This window comes from Mobula birostris, chromosome 12 (assembly GCF_030028105.1).
Source record: "Mobula birostris isolate sMobBir1 chromosome 12, sMobBir1.hap1, whole genome shotgun sequence".
NCBI lineage: Eukaryota > Metazoa > Chordata > Chondrichthyes > Myliobatiformes > Myliobatidae > Mobula > Mobula birostris.
Window position 1 is genome coordinate 114,581,034 of NC_092381.1, and position 17,086 is coordinate 114,598,119.

General features: G+C 47.2%; 1 protein-coding gene across 4 annotated transcripts in view; it reads right to left on the minus strand.

The window, feature by feature from the left end:
• Positions 1–1,629: 1,629 nt before the first annotated feature.
• LOC140206216 (transcription factor RelB-like) overlaps positions 1,630–17,086 on the minus strand; it is a 74,034-nt gene continuing 58,577 nt past the window's right edge. For all 4 annotated transcript variants that reach the window (XM_072274535.1, XM_072274538.1, XM_072274536.1 and 1 more), the window contains 6 exons: positions 13,262–13,387; positions 12,661–12,765; positions 10,695–10,910; positions 7,643–7,708; positions 5,547–5,606; positions 1,630–2,090 (listed from right to left, as the gene is read on the minus strand). In XM_072274535.1, coding sequence (XP_072130636.1) covers positions 1,696–2,090; positions 5,547–5,606; positions 7,643–7,708; positions 10,695–10,910; positions 12,661–12,765; positions 13,262–13,387 — 968 coding nt within the window. In that variant the 3' untranslated portion in view covers positions 1,630–1,695. The remainder of the gene's footprint in view (positions 2,091–5,546; positions 5,607–7,642; positions 7,709–10,694; positions 10,911–12,660; positions 12,766–13,261; positions 13,388–17,086) is intronic.

Genomic DNA, 17,086 nt, shown 5'->3' on the forward strand with positions numbered 1-17,086 from the left:
GCAAGAATTGACTGGAAATTAGGCCAAAGAGGCAGAGACTTCACAATAAACAGAAAAAACAAGCAAGCTTCCCAGCCTGGCTGGACTTGATAATCGGGAGAGCGACACAGAGACACAGATAATGTCAGGAAGACCCTGAACAATAAGGACAGCAAGGCTACCTCTTCATCCAATAGCCAAGAGACTATACCAATCTAGCCAATTAAACTCTGTGCACACGAACGTCCCTTGACAATACAACCAGGTCTCAAAACAAATGGTGGGCACCACCGCAGCCTAGCAGTTAGCGCAACGCCAATACAGCTTGTGGCATTCTGGAGTTCGGAGCTCAATTCTGGCGCCATCTCTATGCCCTACTCACGGGTGCTATGGTTCCCTCCTACAGTCCAAAGACATAGTTAACTGGTCATTGGAAATTGTCCTGTGATTTGGTCTGAGACGACATAGCTCAAAGGTCCGAAAGACCCTACTCTGCACTGTATTGCTAAATAAATAATTTAGAAACATTTTTTTCTTTTAAACTTTAGTTAGTAAAGTTACGTTTTCAAAACCAAAACATGTCGACAAATTTGCAACACGTGATCAAGACCCACACTCTAGTTGAACAAGTGTTGAAACATACTTCAGGGGTGTTTGTTCCCAGATGCTTTCAGGTCAATGTCCAGAGCTCTTCAACTCAGCGGGTCAGGCAGCATCTATGGAGAGGAAGAATCTGGTAATGTTTCAGGCTGAGACCCTTCATTCCAGGGTCGTGGCCTGAAATGTCGACTATCTCTTCCTCTCCACAGATGCTGCTTGACCTGCTGAGTCCTTCCTGTATTTTGTGTGTGTTGCTCTGGATTTCCAGCAACTGCAGAATCTCTTGCGTTTCAATCTATTAAATGCCTCTCAGTCTTTGAGAGCATTCTACGTGGGGATCGTTCTACACTGTGTGTGATGGTGGGAGAGACGAAAGGGGCTTGTTTTACTGCTGTGGGCTGGTTGGTTGCTTTGCTCTGGTGAGCATTGTGGGGATGCGAGATTGGTACCAGTATGACATCCACAGTTAGGCTGTGTTGGTCATCCAAACGACACATTTTACTGTATGTTTCGATGTACAGTATGTGCAATAAAGAAATTTGAATCTGATCTCAGCAAAGTATTCGGGAAGAGGTGCTAGTTAAACCTCTTGGATGATGCTCCCGCCTGTCCCAGGCTGGGTATCCCTGGACGAGGGAGCCTCTGAGGACAACTGCTATGTCTTAAGTAGTTGATGTTCTGTAAATCCAGAGTAACAGACAAAAAATGCTGGAGGAACTCAGCAGGTGACTGGCCGGTCAAGAGCTTGGAATTAATTGTTTCCCTACTTCGCTTCACTGTTTCGAGTTTATGTATCTCCAGGGGTAGGGTTGGGGAGGTGGCAATGTGCAGAGTGCCAAGAAAAATAAAGGAATACAAACTCCGCAGTTACTCGTACATTCGCTGGGTCCCCTAGGCCAACAATAGACCTGATGACCACGAGATCCAGTGGCTGGAGGTAGGTTCAGACTCAGTACTAACACAAGGGGCAAGCTGGAGCAACACCTTTAGAATGGGTGCAGATAATGAGTCTCCCCCCTCCCTTGCATTCCCCACCCCCCCAGCACCCTGTTCAAAAGCCAACTAAAACACCCTCTTTCCCCCACCCAGTAATCCATCCATCTACCGCACGCCCTCTCAGCCTTTGGTGCCTGCTTGGTCACTGGGCATCGTTATGCTGCTGGCCAGTACACTGGGCAGCGCGTCGTCGTTAGCAAACTCCTCAAACCTATAGTTGTTGAAGTAGCCCACGTCGCTGCAGGTACCCACGTCCAGATCAGCCTGCACCCGGCTGTTACTGAAGGGAGGGTGATAGACCTCGTCCTCTGCGTGGTGTGCAAGCCCTGCCATTTGGCTCTGGAAATGGCTGCTCGTCCAGTCCAAGGGCTCCTCTTTCTTGCAGCCCACACCATACATCTCGTTAGGCAGCTCCATGGTCATGAGGTCAGAACAGAAGGCAGGAAATCCCTGGTTGGGGTAGTCCCACGACTTGTTTATGTGGTTCAGGTCTGCAAGCTTCTCGTCTTCCTCAGCTAGTGAAGTTAAAAAGCTAGTTAGGTATCAAGACATACATTCAGGATTTTCAAGACCAATGATGCAAGATCATAAGACATGGGAGTAGAATTAGGCCATTTTGCCCATCGAGTCTGCTCCACCTCAATCACGTCATTCAATCATGGCGGATCCTTTTGCCCCCTCCTCAGCCCCACTCCCTGGCCTTCTCCCAGTAACCTTTAATGCCATTTCCAATCAAGAACCTATCAAGCTCTGCCTTAAATACACCCAAAGACCTGGTTCCACAGCTACCAGTGGTAACAAATTCCACAAATTCACCACTCTGGCTAAAGAAATTTCTCCGCATCTCTGTCTTAAATGGACGCCCCTCTATCCCGAGGCTGTGCCCTCTTGTCCTAGACTCCCCCACCATGGGAAACATCCTTTCTACTACTCTGACTAAGCCTTTCAACATTGAAAATTTTCAATGAGATCCCCCTCATCCTTCTAAATTCCATCGAGTACAGACCCAGAGCCATCAAACATTCCTCGTATGATAACCCTTTCATTCCCAGAATCATCCTTGTGAACCTCCTCTGAACACGCAAACCCCCCCCCCCCATGCTAGCACATCTTTTCTTAGATGAGGAGCCCCAAACTGTTCACAATACTCAAGGTGAGGTGTCACCAGTGCCTTCTAAAGCCTCAGCATCACATCCCAGCTCACGTATTCTAGACCTCTTGAAATGAATGCCAACATTGCAATTGTCTTCCTCACCACCGACTCAGCCTGCAAGTTAACATTCAGGGTGTTCTGCACAAGGATTCTCAAGTCCCTTTGCACTTCAGATTTTTGGATTTTTTTCCCCATTTAGAAATTAGTCCGCACGTTTATTTCTACTACCAAAGTGCAAGACCATGCATTTTCCAACATTGTATTTCATTTGCCACTTTCTTGCCTAATCTCCTAATCTGCCTAAGTCCTTCTACAGCCTAATTGTTTCCTCAACACTACCTGCCCCTCCACCAATCTTTGTTTCATCTGCAAACCAGGCCACAAATCCATCATCTAAATAATTGATATATAACATAAAAAGAAATGGTCCCAACACTGACTCCTGCAGAACATCTCTATTTACTGGCAGCAAACCAGAAAAGATCCTTTTATTCCCACTCACTGCCTCCTACCAATCAGCCAATGGTCTAACCATGCTAGTAACTTTCCTGTAATACCACGGGCTCTTAACTTGATAAGTGGCCTCATGTGTGGCACCTTGTCAAAGGCCTTCTGAAAATCCAAATATACAACATCCACTGCATTCCCTCATTTATCTCAATTGTAAACTCCTCAAAGAATCCCAACAGGTTCTTCAGGCAAGATTTTCCTTTAAGAAAACCATGTTGACTTTGTCCATTCTTGTCCTGTGTCACCAAGTACTCCATAACCTCATCCTTAACAATTGACTCCAACATCTTCCCAACCACTGAGGTCAGGCTAACTGGTCTATAATTTCCTTTCTGCTGCCACCTTCTTTCTTAAAGAGTGGAGTGACATTTACAATTTTCCAGTCCTCTAGCACCAGGCCAGAGTCCAATGATTTTGAAAGATCATTGCTAATGTCTCCACAATCTCTATTGCTACCTCTTTCAGAACCCTAAGGTGCAGTTCATCTGGTCTGGGTGATTTACGTACCAGTTCAGTTTTTTGAACGCCTTCTCCCTTGTAATAGTAACTGCATTCACTTCTCTTCCCTCACACCCTTCAACATCCGACACACTGCTAGTGTCTTCTACGGTGAAGAATGGAGGTCACCTCCCAGCCTCTGTTGCTACTCCCACTCCCTCCTCCATCTGTCTGTCACTGCTTGCCACCTGGATCCACCCATCATCTCCCAGCTCTTGCTGCACCCCTCCACCTCACCTCTTCATACCAGCCACTACTCCTCTACCTGTGCTGTACGGAAGGCTATGGTTCAGGTGAACGATGATGAGACTAAACAGGTTAATTGTTCAGCATGGAATAGATGGACCGAAGGGCCTTTTGCTGTGACATCGTGTTCTATGACACTACCCTTCATTCTAGACGACCGAGAATGCCAACTGTCCATTTCTCTCCACAGATGCTGCTGAGTTCCTCCGAAGATTTTGTGCATCACTAATACCCTACTTTCTCCTGTCTGTATTTCAATCATCTGTGCACCTCAATTATTAATCCTTTGCTTAACTGACCCTGGCCTAGTCAAAATGGAATCTATCAGGAACCAGGACAGTAATCATTAATACCTTCGCCCAAGCCAATAACTTGGACTTAAGATACTAACTGCAATGTCAGCCAATAAGCTGTACGGAGGGGTGGGATGTAGGTGATGCTGACTGCACTGTCAGCCAGTGAGCTGATGGCTGGAGTGGGACCTGAGATACAGATGGCACTGTCAACCAGTAAGGTGAAGGCATGGGTTGGACTTGAGATACTGACTGCAATTTTAGCCAGTGAGATGGAGGCATGGGTCAGACCAACACAAACTGACAACACTGTCAGCCGGTGAGATGGAGGAATCACAGAAGATTTACAATGGGACATTGATAGGATGAGGAGCTGGGCTGAGAAGGGGCAAATGGATTTCAATCTGGAGAAGTGTGATGTGATACACTTTGGAAGCTCTTGTAATAAGGAGGTCAGAACAGTACGGCTTAAGGAAACATTCTGATGTTGACAGGTAACGCAGATCCAGGAGGAAGAGGAACATTCATTATTGGACAGCGTATTTTTAAAAAAAAACAAGATTTGCTTTTCTCGTTGGAAGTAATGTTGTAGTTCTATAAAACTCTAGTTCGACCTCACTTGGAGTATTGTGTTCAGTTCTGGTCGCCTCATTAGAGGAAGGATGTGGAAGTTTTAGAGAGGCTGCAGTGGAGATTCACCAGGAAGCTGCCTGGATCAGACAGCATGTCTTATGAGGGTAGGTTGAGTGAGCTAGGCTCTTTCTCTTTGGAGTGAAGAAGGATGAGATGTGGCTTGATAGAGGTGTACAAGATGATAAGAGGCAAAGATCGAGTGGATGGCCAGAGACTTTTTCCTAGGACTATCCAAGTGGGCATAATTTTAAGGTGATTGGAGGAAAATACAGGTTAGGTGGAGGAAATGTCAGAGCCAAGTTCTTTATACAGGAGTGGTGGGTGTGTGGAACACCCTGCCAGGGGTGGTGGTAAAGGCAGATGCACTAGGGACATTTAAGAACCTTAGATAGGCACATGGATGATAGAAAACTTGGGGTAAATGTGGGAGGGAAGAGTTAGGTTGATCTCAGAGTAGGGTAAAAGAGTGGGACAATGTTGGCTGAAGGGCCTGTAATATGTTGTAACGTAATGTTTTATATTCTAAGTGCCTCCACACCACATTAACTGACTGAAGAATCATGATCACTTCCTGAATTTTTTCCAACGTTAGCCCCATAAACACTGTGACCCGCAGCATCACTGAATTCAGAAATTACCTCGATACTTTACAGAATTTTTCGGTCCCGTCGTTGCATCTGCCAAAGCCGCATTAGCACCTGTCCAAAAAAAGTCCAGAAGGAAGAGCAGGGTTTACTTTTCAGGTGATTTCTCTGCCATCCCTCAGTAGACATCTTTCACCCCTACATCTTCAACCCAATGTTCATTGCATCTCCAACTCCTATGTCAACAAGTTTTTTTCCCCAAGCTTCCCATTTGGTGGGGGATTACGGGTCAGAGCAGATCTGGCACTTGGCCTGTTATTAGCAAAGGCCACAGCTCTTCTCTTCTCTGGACCCATAGTTGCTGGAGTTTCAAAGCATGTTGGGGTGGTGTGGGTGGGAGAATCTCATTGAAATCTAGGGAGTATTGAAAGGCCTAGATAGAGTGGATATGGAGGGCATGTTCCCAGTGGTGGGGGAATCTAGGAACAGGGGGCACAGCCTCAGAATACAACGATACCCCTTTAGAAAAGAGATCATGAGGAACTTCCTTATCCAGAGGTGGCGAATCCGTGGAATCCATTGTTACAGATGACCATGAAACCGTTATTGAGTGTATTTAAAGCAGAGGTTGATAGATTCTTGATTAGTCGGGGCATCAAAGGTTACAGGGAAAAAGGCGGGAGAATGGGGTTGAGAGGGATAACAAGTCAGCCAGGATGAAATGGCAGAGCAGACTCGAAGGGCCAAATGGCCTAATTCTGCTCCTTCTCCTCAGCACCATGTTCCTGCACGAATCTCATATCCCTCAATTCTCTTCACTCTGTCTTGAACATGTTGTCAGATTGGGATGTAGAATTGTTCTTTTTCTTTCAGTTTATTCTTTCAATTTTCCAGTAATTATGGTACAGTTGTTTCAGTATTGTTCTAGAAACCTCTTAGGAGCAGGTGTCGTGCTACTTGAATCTGGCTATTTTATAGGAGGGAGGGAGGAAAGCAACTTGATTTAAAGTTGTGTTTGCTTGTGTTGTTCTGCTGAACATTGTGGACAGGCTATGTTGACTCTTGCAGCTGCCCCCAGCACTTCCTTAGGCCGTGTTGGTTGCTGGGGGGTTCGGCTTATATGCTGGTCACATACCGCTTCCACTGTGTCTGTCATCGACTGGCCCATTTAAACATTTTGGTTGTTCTTTCCCATTGGCTGGCTTGTATGCCACGGCACCAGTGCCCAATTCTGGGCACATGGGGGGTATAATAGCGCGCGTGGGAGGCTCGTTCTCTTTCCTGCTTCAGGCTGGAGTGGTGACCAGTGCTAAAGGACCATTGCAGACGTAGGTGCCCCCCCAACCCAGTGTTTGCGTAGTAGAATATTCATTCATAGCATGCTCAGTTCCTCAATCTTATAAACTGGGGAGATTTAACCCAGTACACATTAAGTTAAAAGGTAACTAAATGTGCTTTAGGCTAGTTTAGACAAAATCCTGTTTTGCTAGATGCCCGGTTTTGTGTTTAACTATTTTGTTTATTTAGATTAGATTAGATTCAACTTTATTGTCATTGTGCCGAGTACAGATACAAAGCCAATGAAATGCAGTTAGCATCTAACTAGAAATGCAAAGAATAGTGTTATTTACAAAATAACTGTGAATAAAAAGTAAGTGCTACAGCACACAAATAGAGTAAAAAGTCCATGGTTAGGGTGAGATGCATCCCTGATAATGCTTTTCGCCCTGCCCAGGCAGCGTTTATGGTAGATGTTCTCAATGGTGGGCAATTGGGTGCTGATAATCCGCTGGGCAGTTTTCACCACACGCTGGAGTGCTTTGTGGTCCGATACGGGACAATTGCCATACCACACTGAGATGCAGTTGGTGAGTATGCTCTCAATGGTACAGCAGCAAAAGTCCATCAGTATCCTAGGACAGAGGTGAGCTTTCTTCATGCTCCGCAGGAAATAAAATTAGTTATAAAATTATATTATTTATAAAATTATTTATAATATTAATGTGTCCATTCACAATCCATGTCGTCTGACTCACTCTGTGGGTCTTGAACCTGTCCTACGTTCCAGTTGTTAACACAAACAATGTATTTGACCATACGCTCTGGCGTACCCGGAGAAATGTACAAATCAGAATCGTGACCAAAGTTACCTATGAAAGTGCTGATCGGCGGGAACTTGACCTTCCTTTTCCACTTGGATTGAATGCCATAGTAATCTGTCATGGGCAAACAAAAGTCGTCAGGGATCAGCTGAGAGTACACACACACACACACACCAATCCCAAGCAGCGTTGACCATGTCTCCACCTTCCAAAATGTACACCATCCCAACCCAGAAATACCTCTATCATCTTAACAGTCCAAATCCTGCAAGTCTACTGCAGAGTCTGTGCTGCCTCCTGTGCATCCTGCTTCCGAAGACTGTGAACTGAACACCGTCTAACCAGTCAAAAATAGCCTTGTGGGTGAACAGAAACTATTATTTTACTGAGACAAAGCATGGAATAGGGCCCTCTGGCCCTTTCAGCTGCAGCGTCCAGCGATCCCTCCCAATTTAACCCCAGCCGCATCACGGGACAACTTACAATGACCAGGTAACCTACAGATCTTTGGACTGTGGGAGGAAACCAGGGTGCCCGGGGAAACCCACGCAGTGACAGGGAGGACGTGCAAACTCCATGAAGGCAACACCAGGAATTGTAACCCAGGTCGCTGGTACTTAAATGTGACAAGGATATTCACCCACGGAAGGCATTGCAACCTTTAAACTTGTTCTCATTGCTTAAAGAACTGTTGAGAATGGATCAAACAGACCCTGTTTATTGGTGCAAGTCTCTAAGAGACGTGCGTAGCCGGACGGCAGGGCAGAGGCACTGGGCAGAAGCATCACCTTTATGATCCCATCTGCCTGCGATTGGCTCTTAATATTTCCTATCCATGTCACTAACATACCCGTTGCAACCACCTCCTCTGGTAGCTTATTTCATGTTTCATTAGTTGTACTGTGGGTGGAAAAGTTGCTCCTTGGGTTCCTATTAAATTCCTCCATCCTTACCTGAAGCATTCGCCCCTCTCGTTCCTGATTCTATGCTTAAGGGAGAAAAACTCTATGCCCCCTCCCAACACGAGGGGGAATCTCATTGAGATCTATCAAATGCCGAAAGGCCTCGATAGAGTGGATGTGGAGAGGATGCTTCCTATAGTGGGAGAATCCGAGCCCAGAGGACCCAGCCTCAGAACAGAGAGACGTCCCTTTAGAACGGAGAGCAGGAGGAATTTCTTTAGCCAGGGAATGGCAAATCTGTGGAATTCGTTGCCACAGGTAGCTGTGGAGTCTTTAACTGGTTGACAGATTCTTGATCAGTCAGGGCATGAAGGGATACAGGGAGAAGGCAGGAGACTGCGGCTGAAAGGAAAATGGATCAGCCATGATGAAATGCTGGAGCAAACTCGATGGGCCAAATGGCCCAATTCTGCTCCTACATCTTATGGTCTGACAAGTGTCTCATGTCCGAATAAAAGAAGTCCCAACTTGCCCAAACTCTCTCAGTCCCTGGAGCCCAGCAACATCCTTGGAAATCTCTTCACAGTTTAATGGCACCTTTCCTGCAGCAGGGTGACCAAAACGCAACAGAAGAGATTCTGCAGATGCTGAAAACCTTGAGCGACATGCACAAAATGCTAGAGGAATTCAGCAAGTCAGGCGGCATCTATGGAGGGGAATAAACAGTCATCATTTCAAGCCAAGACTCTTCCCCATTCCTCTCCAGAGATGCTGCATGACTTGCCGTGTTCCTCCAGCACTTTGTGCCTGATGCCGAAAACTGAACACAGCATTCCAAATGTGGTTTTACTGTCTACAACTGCAACATCACATCCCAACTTCCATGCCCCAAAGGCCTGACTGATGAAGGGTAGCGGGTCAGCTACCTTCAACACCACCCTGTCAACCTGGAATGCCACTTTCCATAAACTTGTGCTGTTTGGTCTTTCTGTTGTACAACACACTCCAGGGTCCTACCATCCACTAAAGCAGTCGACATACTCAAAGACTCCATACACCCTGAACACTCTCTCCGCTCCCCTCTCCCATCAGGCAGAAGACACAGAAGCCTAAAAGCATGTACTCAAGGACAGCTCCCAACTCATTGGTACAAAGAGTTCCCTAGTCACAGAGCCATAGAAAAGTACAGCACCGTTTAAACTGCTTACTCCTATTGATCTGCCCTTCATACCCTAACCCAAACTACTCTGAAATGTTGAAATCAAGCTTGCATAGACCACTTCTGCTGACAGCTCCTTCCACACTCTCACAACTCTGAGTGAAGTTTCCCTCATATTCCCATTAAACCTTTCACCTTTAACCGATGACCTCTGGTTGTAGTCCCAGCTATCCCTCAGTGGAAAAAGTTTGTTTGCATTTACCCAATCTATACCCCTCATAATTTCATATACTTCTATCAAATCTCCCCTCAGTCTTCTACGTTCTAGAGAATAAAGTTCTAACCCATTCAATCTTTCCTTGTAACTCAGGTCCTCCAGTCCAAGTAATATCCTGGTAGATCTTCTCTGTACTCTTTCAACCGTATTTACATCTTTCCTGCAGGTAGGTGACCAGAACTGTACACAATACTCCAAATTAGGCCTCACCATCATCTTATACAACTTCAACATAACATCCATCTCTTGTACCCAATACCTTTATTTATGAAGGCCAATGTGCCAAAAGCTTTTATTTTACAACCCTATCTACTTGTGACGCCACTTTCAACGTATCATGGATCTGTATTCTCAGATCCCTCTGTTCTACCACACTCCTCAGTGTCCTACAGTTCACCCCAGTATAATGAGATGGGTTCGACCTCGTTAGGATCTTGCACTTATCGTTTACCTATTCTGCACTGTCTCTGGAGCTGGTACGCTTTAGTATTTGTTTGACCTGGTTCTACTTCAATGCACTGTGTAATGATTCGATCTGTATCAACAGTATGCAAGACAAGCTCTTCACTCTATCTTGGTACACATGACAATAATAAACCAATTCCATATGCACTTCCAACTTTTCCAGATTTTGTTTTCCCTTCAGGATGGCAACACCAACCAAAAACAGCAAGCACCAGCCCTTATGAAACCATCCGGTGACTGTCACAACAGCCGCAAGAGCTGCTGCATTTAAACCCCAGGGCTATTCATGGACCTTACCGATTTCCTTGGGGATGTAGCGGAACTCGAACGGATCGCTGTATTCCCTGTCAGATGGGCGGAAGAGACGGAGGTTCACGCTAACGGGCTGCTGAATGTCAATGTCGCAGTAAGGCGGGGTTTTGAAGACTATGGCTATTTGCCGGTGAACATCGGTTTGGGAAAAGACGCCCCTTGCTTCCCAGTTGTTTGCGGAGAAGATGACCGCAATGTCTTCTATGGAAGGAGCAGAGATTTTCTATAATACATTGGAGCAGAATTAGGCCATTCAACCCATCAAGTCTGCTCTGCCATTTCATGAGTGACTTATTATCCCTCTCAACCCCATTCCCCTGCCTTCTCCCCGTAACCACTGACACCATTACTAATGACTTGTCATGTTAAAGAGACACAGGAGTTGTGTGTCTGGTTTTGCTCTGCAAGGAACCAGCATGACTGGATGTTTCCTATAATGGGCAAGTCCAGAACCCAAGAGCACAGCCTCAGAAGATAAGGAGATCCCTTCAGAACAGGTGAGGAGAAATTTCTTTAGCCAGAGGGTGGTAAATCTGTGGAATTCATTCCACAGCTGGCAGTGGAGGCAGAGTCATTGGGTGTATTTAAAGAGGTGGTTGATAGGATTTTGATTAGTAAGGCAGGGTCAAGAGATTCAATTGTTGTTCAGAGCAAATATCAGAATGAGGAAGAAATGTGATCCAAGTGACTTTGACTGTGGAATGGCTAGATGACCATGCCAGCTGGGGTGGTTTGAGGATCTCAGAAACTGCTGATCTCCTGGAGTTTTCATGCACAACAGCCTCCAGAGTTTACAAAGAATGGTGTGAAAAACAAGAAAAAACACCCAGTGAACAGCAGTTCTGTGGATGAAAACATCCTGTCAATGGGTTTTATGTTCTCAGTGTTGGCCATAGAGGAATTAAAATATGGAAGAAAACATCGAAGTTGAATGAGGAAATATATTGAATATTCAACAGCCGTGTTAATGAGAGGTGAGAGGAGAATGGCCAGACTGGTTCAAGCTGACAGGAAGGTGACAATAACACAGATACAACAGTGGTGTGCAGAAGAGCATCTCTGAACACATGATATGTCAAATTTCGAAGTGAATGGGCTCCAGCAGCATGCTACTAAAATGGCCGCCGAGTGCCTGGAGCTCTGCGCTGTGAGTTTCTCACTGGACCTGTGCATATGTAAATAAACATGACTTTGACATTGAAGAGAGAAATAAAGCACACAGAAACAGGACATTAACACAAAAAGACACAAATCAGTTTAGAAGATGATGTTGTTTAGGCCTCCATCGGCCAGGATTGACCATGGACGTTGCGTCCCAGCTGACTAGATACACAAGCCAGGGTGGTACAATATGGTGAGCAAGCTGTTGCCCGTGCAGCAAACTCCCACTCTCCACACATCTGATGAACCCAAAGGATCGGCAGAGACCGGTACAGTTTGGCACCAGGTGCTGCCAGTGTTGAACTCAATGTAGGACTGCCTCAGGGACTCCAGCACCAGATTTCCTCCTTGGGACTTATTCCTGAAGCCTTTCCTCATGAGTGGGTATAGCAGAGGTTTGAGATCAGAGATTTTCTTCTCCTAGCTGAGCCACCAAACATGGCTAACGAGCCCCATCTGCCTGGAGTGACTAGTTTTAAGGTGCCAGTAACCCACCTTTGCCCCTTCTCCTGTCAGCAGAAACGGGTCTGTAAGGCCAGGTAGCTAAGCCACACAGCTAATGACTCCACATCATAACCCCGAGTAGACAATCCCTTCCCACTCATTTCAGCTTTTTAATCGAGGCCACACGCAGGGCCGTGGCACCAAGGATGACATTCAGTGCAGACCCAGATCTGCTGGTGGTATTCTGGTGCTGAGGTAGACGTAGACTTGTGCAGTTCGGAGATGGCTTCAAGGGGTGTACCTACAGCAGTAATTGGGACACCAGGACAGGAATAACAGGACGTACCTTTCTGCACCTTGTCGCAGAGAAGGAACAGCTCTTCTCCTCCCGAGCACACCCCGCTGTCTTTGTTCAGGCGACAGATTCGCAGTTCAGATGTGTTGGTGGCTTCTGTAACAAGAGCAGGCGAGGCGATGAGATGAGATGAGACGAGACGGGCACATTCAGCCAACCCCCTACCCACCGAAAATCTGAGTGCGCAAACAAGCAACAGTCATTGCTTGGTGGGGGTGGAGGGGGGCACGAGTGCAGAGAGAGGGAGGGAGTGATAGAGCTTAGAGGGTGTGAGGGTGGGGAGGGAGAGAGAGGGGAGTTGTGTGTGGGGGAGAGGGAGGGAGGGCAGAGAGGGAGAGGTAGTGTGAGGGAGGGAGGGCAGAAAGTGTGGCGGGAGAGAGGGTAGTGGGGGGGTGGGACAGATAGAGTACAGGGCTGCGCCGAGGGGCAGGGAGGGTGGTGGGGAAAGGACTGAGGGAGTGGGGATGCAGAGGGAGGGACTTCATGAAGGGTGGAGGGAGCGAGTGCAGTTATTGGTGCCAGGAGGGACTGGGCTGTGAATTGACCCCGGGACCAACACCGAGAACGAGAATGAGAGGCTGCAAGGACCTACTCTTGTCGTAAATGGGCTCGGAGAGGACAGGCGTCAGGGCAAAGTACGGCTCCTGGATGAAGGCCTGGAAGCAGAGGCGGACCACATTCATGTCGATGTCTTCCAGGTAGTTTAGGGAGTCACCAGCTGTCGGGGGAAAACAAAGACATTCAGAACTCCCATGTGTGGAAACTGGCACGTGGGCATCTCCACCAGGGCCAGAACACAGAAAAACGACAGAGTTGAGGACATAGCTCGAAATGCTACAGAAATCTGTTTCCTCTCCATGGTCTATAGTCTTCGCTGCCTCAATAAAGCAGGCAACGTAATCGAGGAGCCCAGCCACCTTGGACAATGTCTCTTCTCCCGTCCCACAAGGCAGAAGTCACAAAAGGCTGAAAGCACGTCCCACCAGGCTCAAGGACGGCTCCGACACTGCTGTTAGACGACTACTGAAGATCCCCTAGCATTATAAGATTGACTCTTAACCTCAATCTACATAGATTGTTTGATTTTACACCTTATTCTCTACCTACACTGCACTTTCTCTGTAGCTGTTACACTCTATTCTATACTACGTTACATTATACTACCTCATGGGATGGTGGGGTGGAGATGCTTCTCCACCAACGGAGGTGCAAGGTGCTCCTTCTCTCTGCTAGCCTGCAGGTCACCCTTAGGTAAGGTGTAGCACCTGCTTTTGCAACCCCCACCCCCCCCCACCCCAGTCAGGGTCACATGAAGCCATGGGAGCAGATGGTGCATATCACCTGGTTATGCCCCCACTGACACCGGACAGACAATCTCTGAAGAGTATTGCTAATGGCTGGGGTCAACCATCTTGTAAAGACGCTGTCCAGAAGAAGGCAATGGCAAACCACTTCTGTAGAAAAATTAGCCAAGAACAATCATGGTCATGGAAAGACCACGATCACCCATGTCACGTGACGCGGCAAGTAATGATGATGATTCTACCTTAATGTACTGTGTAATGATTTAATCTACATGAATAGGTTCAAAATACATTATCAAAGAATGTATGAATAAACAACCTTGAGGTTTGTCTGCTTACAGGCAGCCACAAAACAAGAAAACCGAAAGAACCCAATTAAAATAAAAGACAGACATCCAATCTGCAGAGAAAGAAAAAAAACACAAATCATGCGAGCAGTGGAAGCAAGCGACAGCATTCTGAACCAGACCAGGACTGGATGCAGCTGCATTCAAGCAGTCAACGACAGCAGCCTGACTTAATCGTGTTCAGATGTAGCATGCATCAAACATGCTGGGAGAGATGACCACGTGCCTCCTGGACAACATCGTTGTCCTTGAGCCTGGTGGGACATGCTTTCAGACTTCTGCAGCTTCTGCCTGATGGGAGAGGAGAGGAGAGAGAGTGTCCTGGGTGGGCGGGGTCTTTGACTTTGTTGGCTGCTTTACCGAGGCAACAGGAAGCGTAGACGGAGTTTAAGGTTGGGAGGGTGGATCTGTGATGTGCTGAGCTGTGTCTACAACTCAGCAGTTTATTTTGTAGAGTGCAGAGCAGTGCCGCACCAAGCCAATGTGCATCAAGAGCGGACAGAGTCCATGGAGGTGAGGCTGCTGAGCTACAAAGCTGGAATCTAAGTGGGGGGGGGGTCTAATACAAGGGTTCCCAACACCTACCATTAACCAAGAGGCTGTGGATCCCAAGGTGGGAACCCCTGGTCTGATAAGGACCACTAAAAGGAAGGGGAGGCTGTCCCAGTGGCTCACTTGACATCACAAGATGAAGTGGTGTGTCTGGTCTTTACGTGATGACACAGAGCAGTCTGTGGTACTGTCTCACTGCTCACTGACCTGGGGTCAGTTCCGAGCTCTGGCTCTTGGCAAAATTTTCTACAGAAATGGTTTGCCATTGCCTTTTTCTGGGCAGTGTCCCCAGCCATTATCAATACTCTTCAGAGATTGTCTGTCTGGTGTCAGTGGTCGCATTACCAGTACTTGTGATCTGCACCAGCTGCTCATACGACCATCTCCCATGACTTCATATGACCCTGCTACACATTGCCCAAGGGTGACCTGCCGGCCAGCAGAGGAAAGGAGCACCTTACACCTACCGTTTGGTAGGGTCACATCTCCAGCCCACCACCCTGCAACATGGCGCGTAACAAACGAATGATGATGGAATAGCGGAGCAGATGATGGGACTAAAGGACTAATTCTGTTCCCATTTGTTACAGTCTCATCTCCATTGCATATTCTCACTCCCACTATTAGGCACTCAATCCTGTCTGCTCCAACCATGCCTTTCAGAGTGAAAATTTCTATTGGGCCTCCCTTCAGCCTCTTCTGCTCCAGAGAAAACACTAGCTTGCTCTGCCTCTCCTTCACGTGTCCAATGCACCCCTTCTGAACCACAGGCTCCACGTCCTTCTTCCAATGGGGGGGGGGGGCAACCACAACTCCAGAGGCAGCCAGCCGGGTGTTTGTTTACATATTTATTTGTTGAGATACGGCACAGAACTGGCCCCTCCGGCCATTTGAGCCGCGTTGCCCAGCAATCCAAGCAACGCACACAATGCTGCAGGGACTTGGCGGGCCAGGCAGCATCTACAGAAAAGAGCAAACAGTCGATGCTTTGGGCCGAGAACTTTCATCAGGACTGGAAAGGAAGGTGAGCAGTCAGAGCAAGAAGGTGGGGACAGGCAAGGAAGAAGTACAAGGTGGTAGGTGATAGGAGAAAGGGAGGGGGAGGGGTGAAACTGAGGGGAGAGAAACTGTAGGGGGGAGGAGAAGAAACTGTGAGGGGGAGGGGGTGAAACAGTGAGGGGGAGGGGGTGAAACAGTGAGGGGGGAGGGGTGTAGAAAAGAGCTGGGAAGTTGATCGGTGCCCTCAACAATCCCGCAGTTTAATCCGAGTTTAATCACAGGACAATTTATATGACCAGTTAACCTACCAACTGGTATGTCTTTGGACTGTGGAGGAAACCCACGCAGTAATGGAGAGAACGTACAAACTCCTTACAGGCACCTTTGGGAATTGAACCCGGGTCACTGGTACTGTAAAGCATTCTGCTAATTACTCAACCACCTGCCGCTTTTTATAGTGTTCTATAAGGTTACAGCATAACTTCCTGACTCCCAAATGACCAAGGCAAGCATATTGTAGATAATGGACATTCCTGAGAGCGGTCTCAGGAATGACAGGGTTAGTGAATGAGGAGCATTTGATGGCTCTGGGCCTGTAGTCACTGGAGGTGAGAAAAAAAAATGGGGGCGGGGGATCTTATTGAAATCTCTCAAATACTGAATGAGACAGATGTACAGGTAGATAGAGTGGACATGGAGAGGACGTTTCCTGTAGAGTGGGAATCTAGCACTAGAGAATACAAGGACATTCCTTTAGAACAGGGATGAGGAGGAATTTCTTTAGCCGGAGGGTGGTAAATCTGTAGAATTTGTTGCCACAGATGGCTGTGGAGGCCAAGTCTTTGGGTTTATTTTAAGTGGAGATTGATGGGCTCTTGATTAGTCAGGGCATCAAAGGTTATGGGGAGAAGGCAGGAGAATGGGGTTGAGGGGAAGCATACATCAGCCATGATGGAGTGGTGTAGAACAGTACCCACCCAAGACATCAGGGGCAAAACAAGTGGGCTGAAGTGATGGAGTGTGTGGGACTTCCCCATATCCCCACCTTGCCCCACAAACTGAGATGTTCCTGAGATGCTATCTCTGGTACCAGGGCTTGCATTGTGCTGTGACTCATTTTAAGTCACTGGTTTCTAAACAGACATTAGCACTTCCGCTGAGGGGAACTTTCTTGCTTTGAGTACAGTTGGCTATCTTTCTAGTTTCACTTTAGCA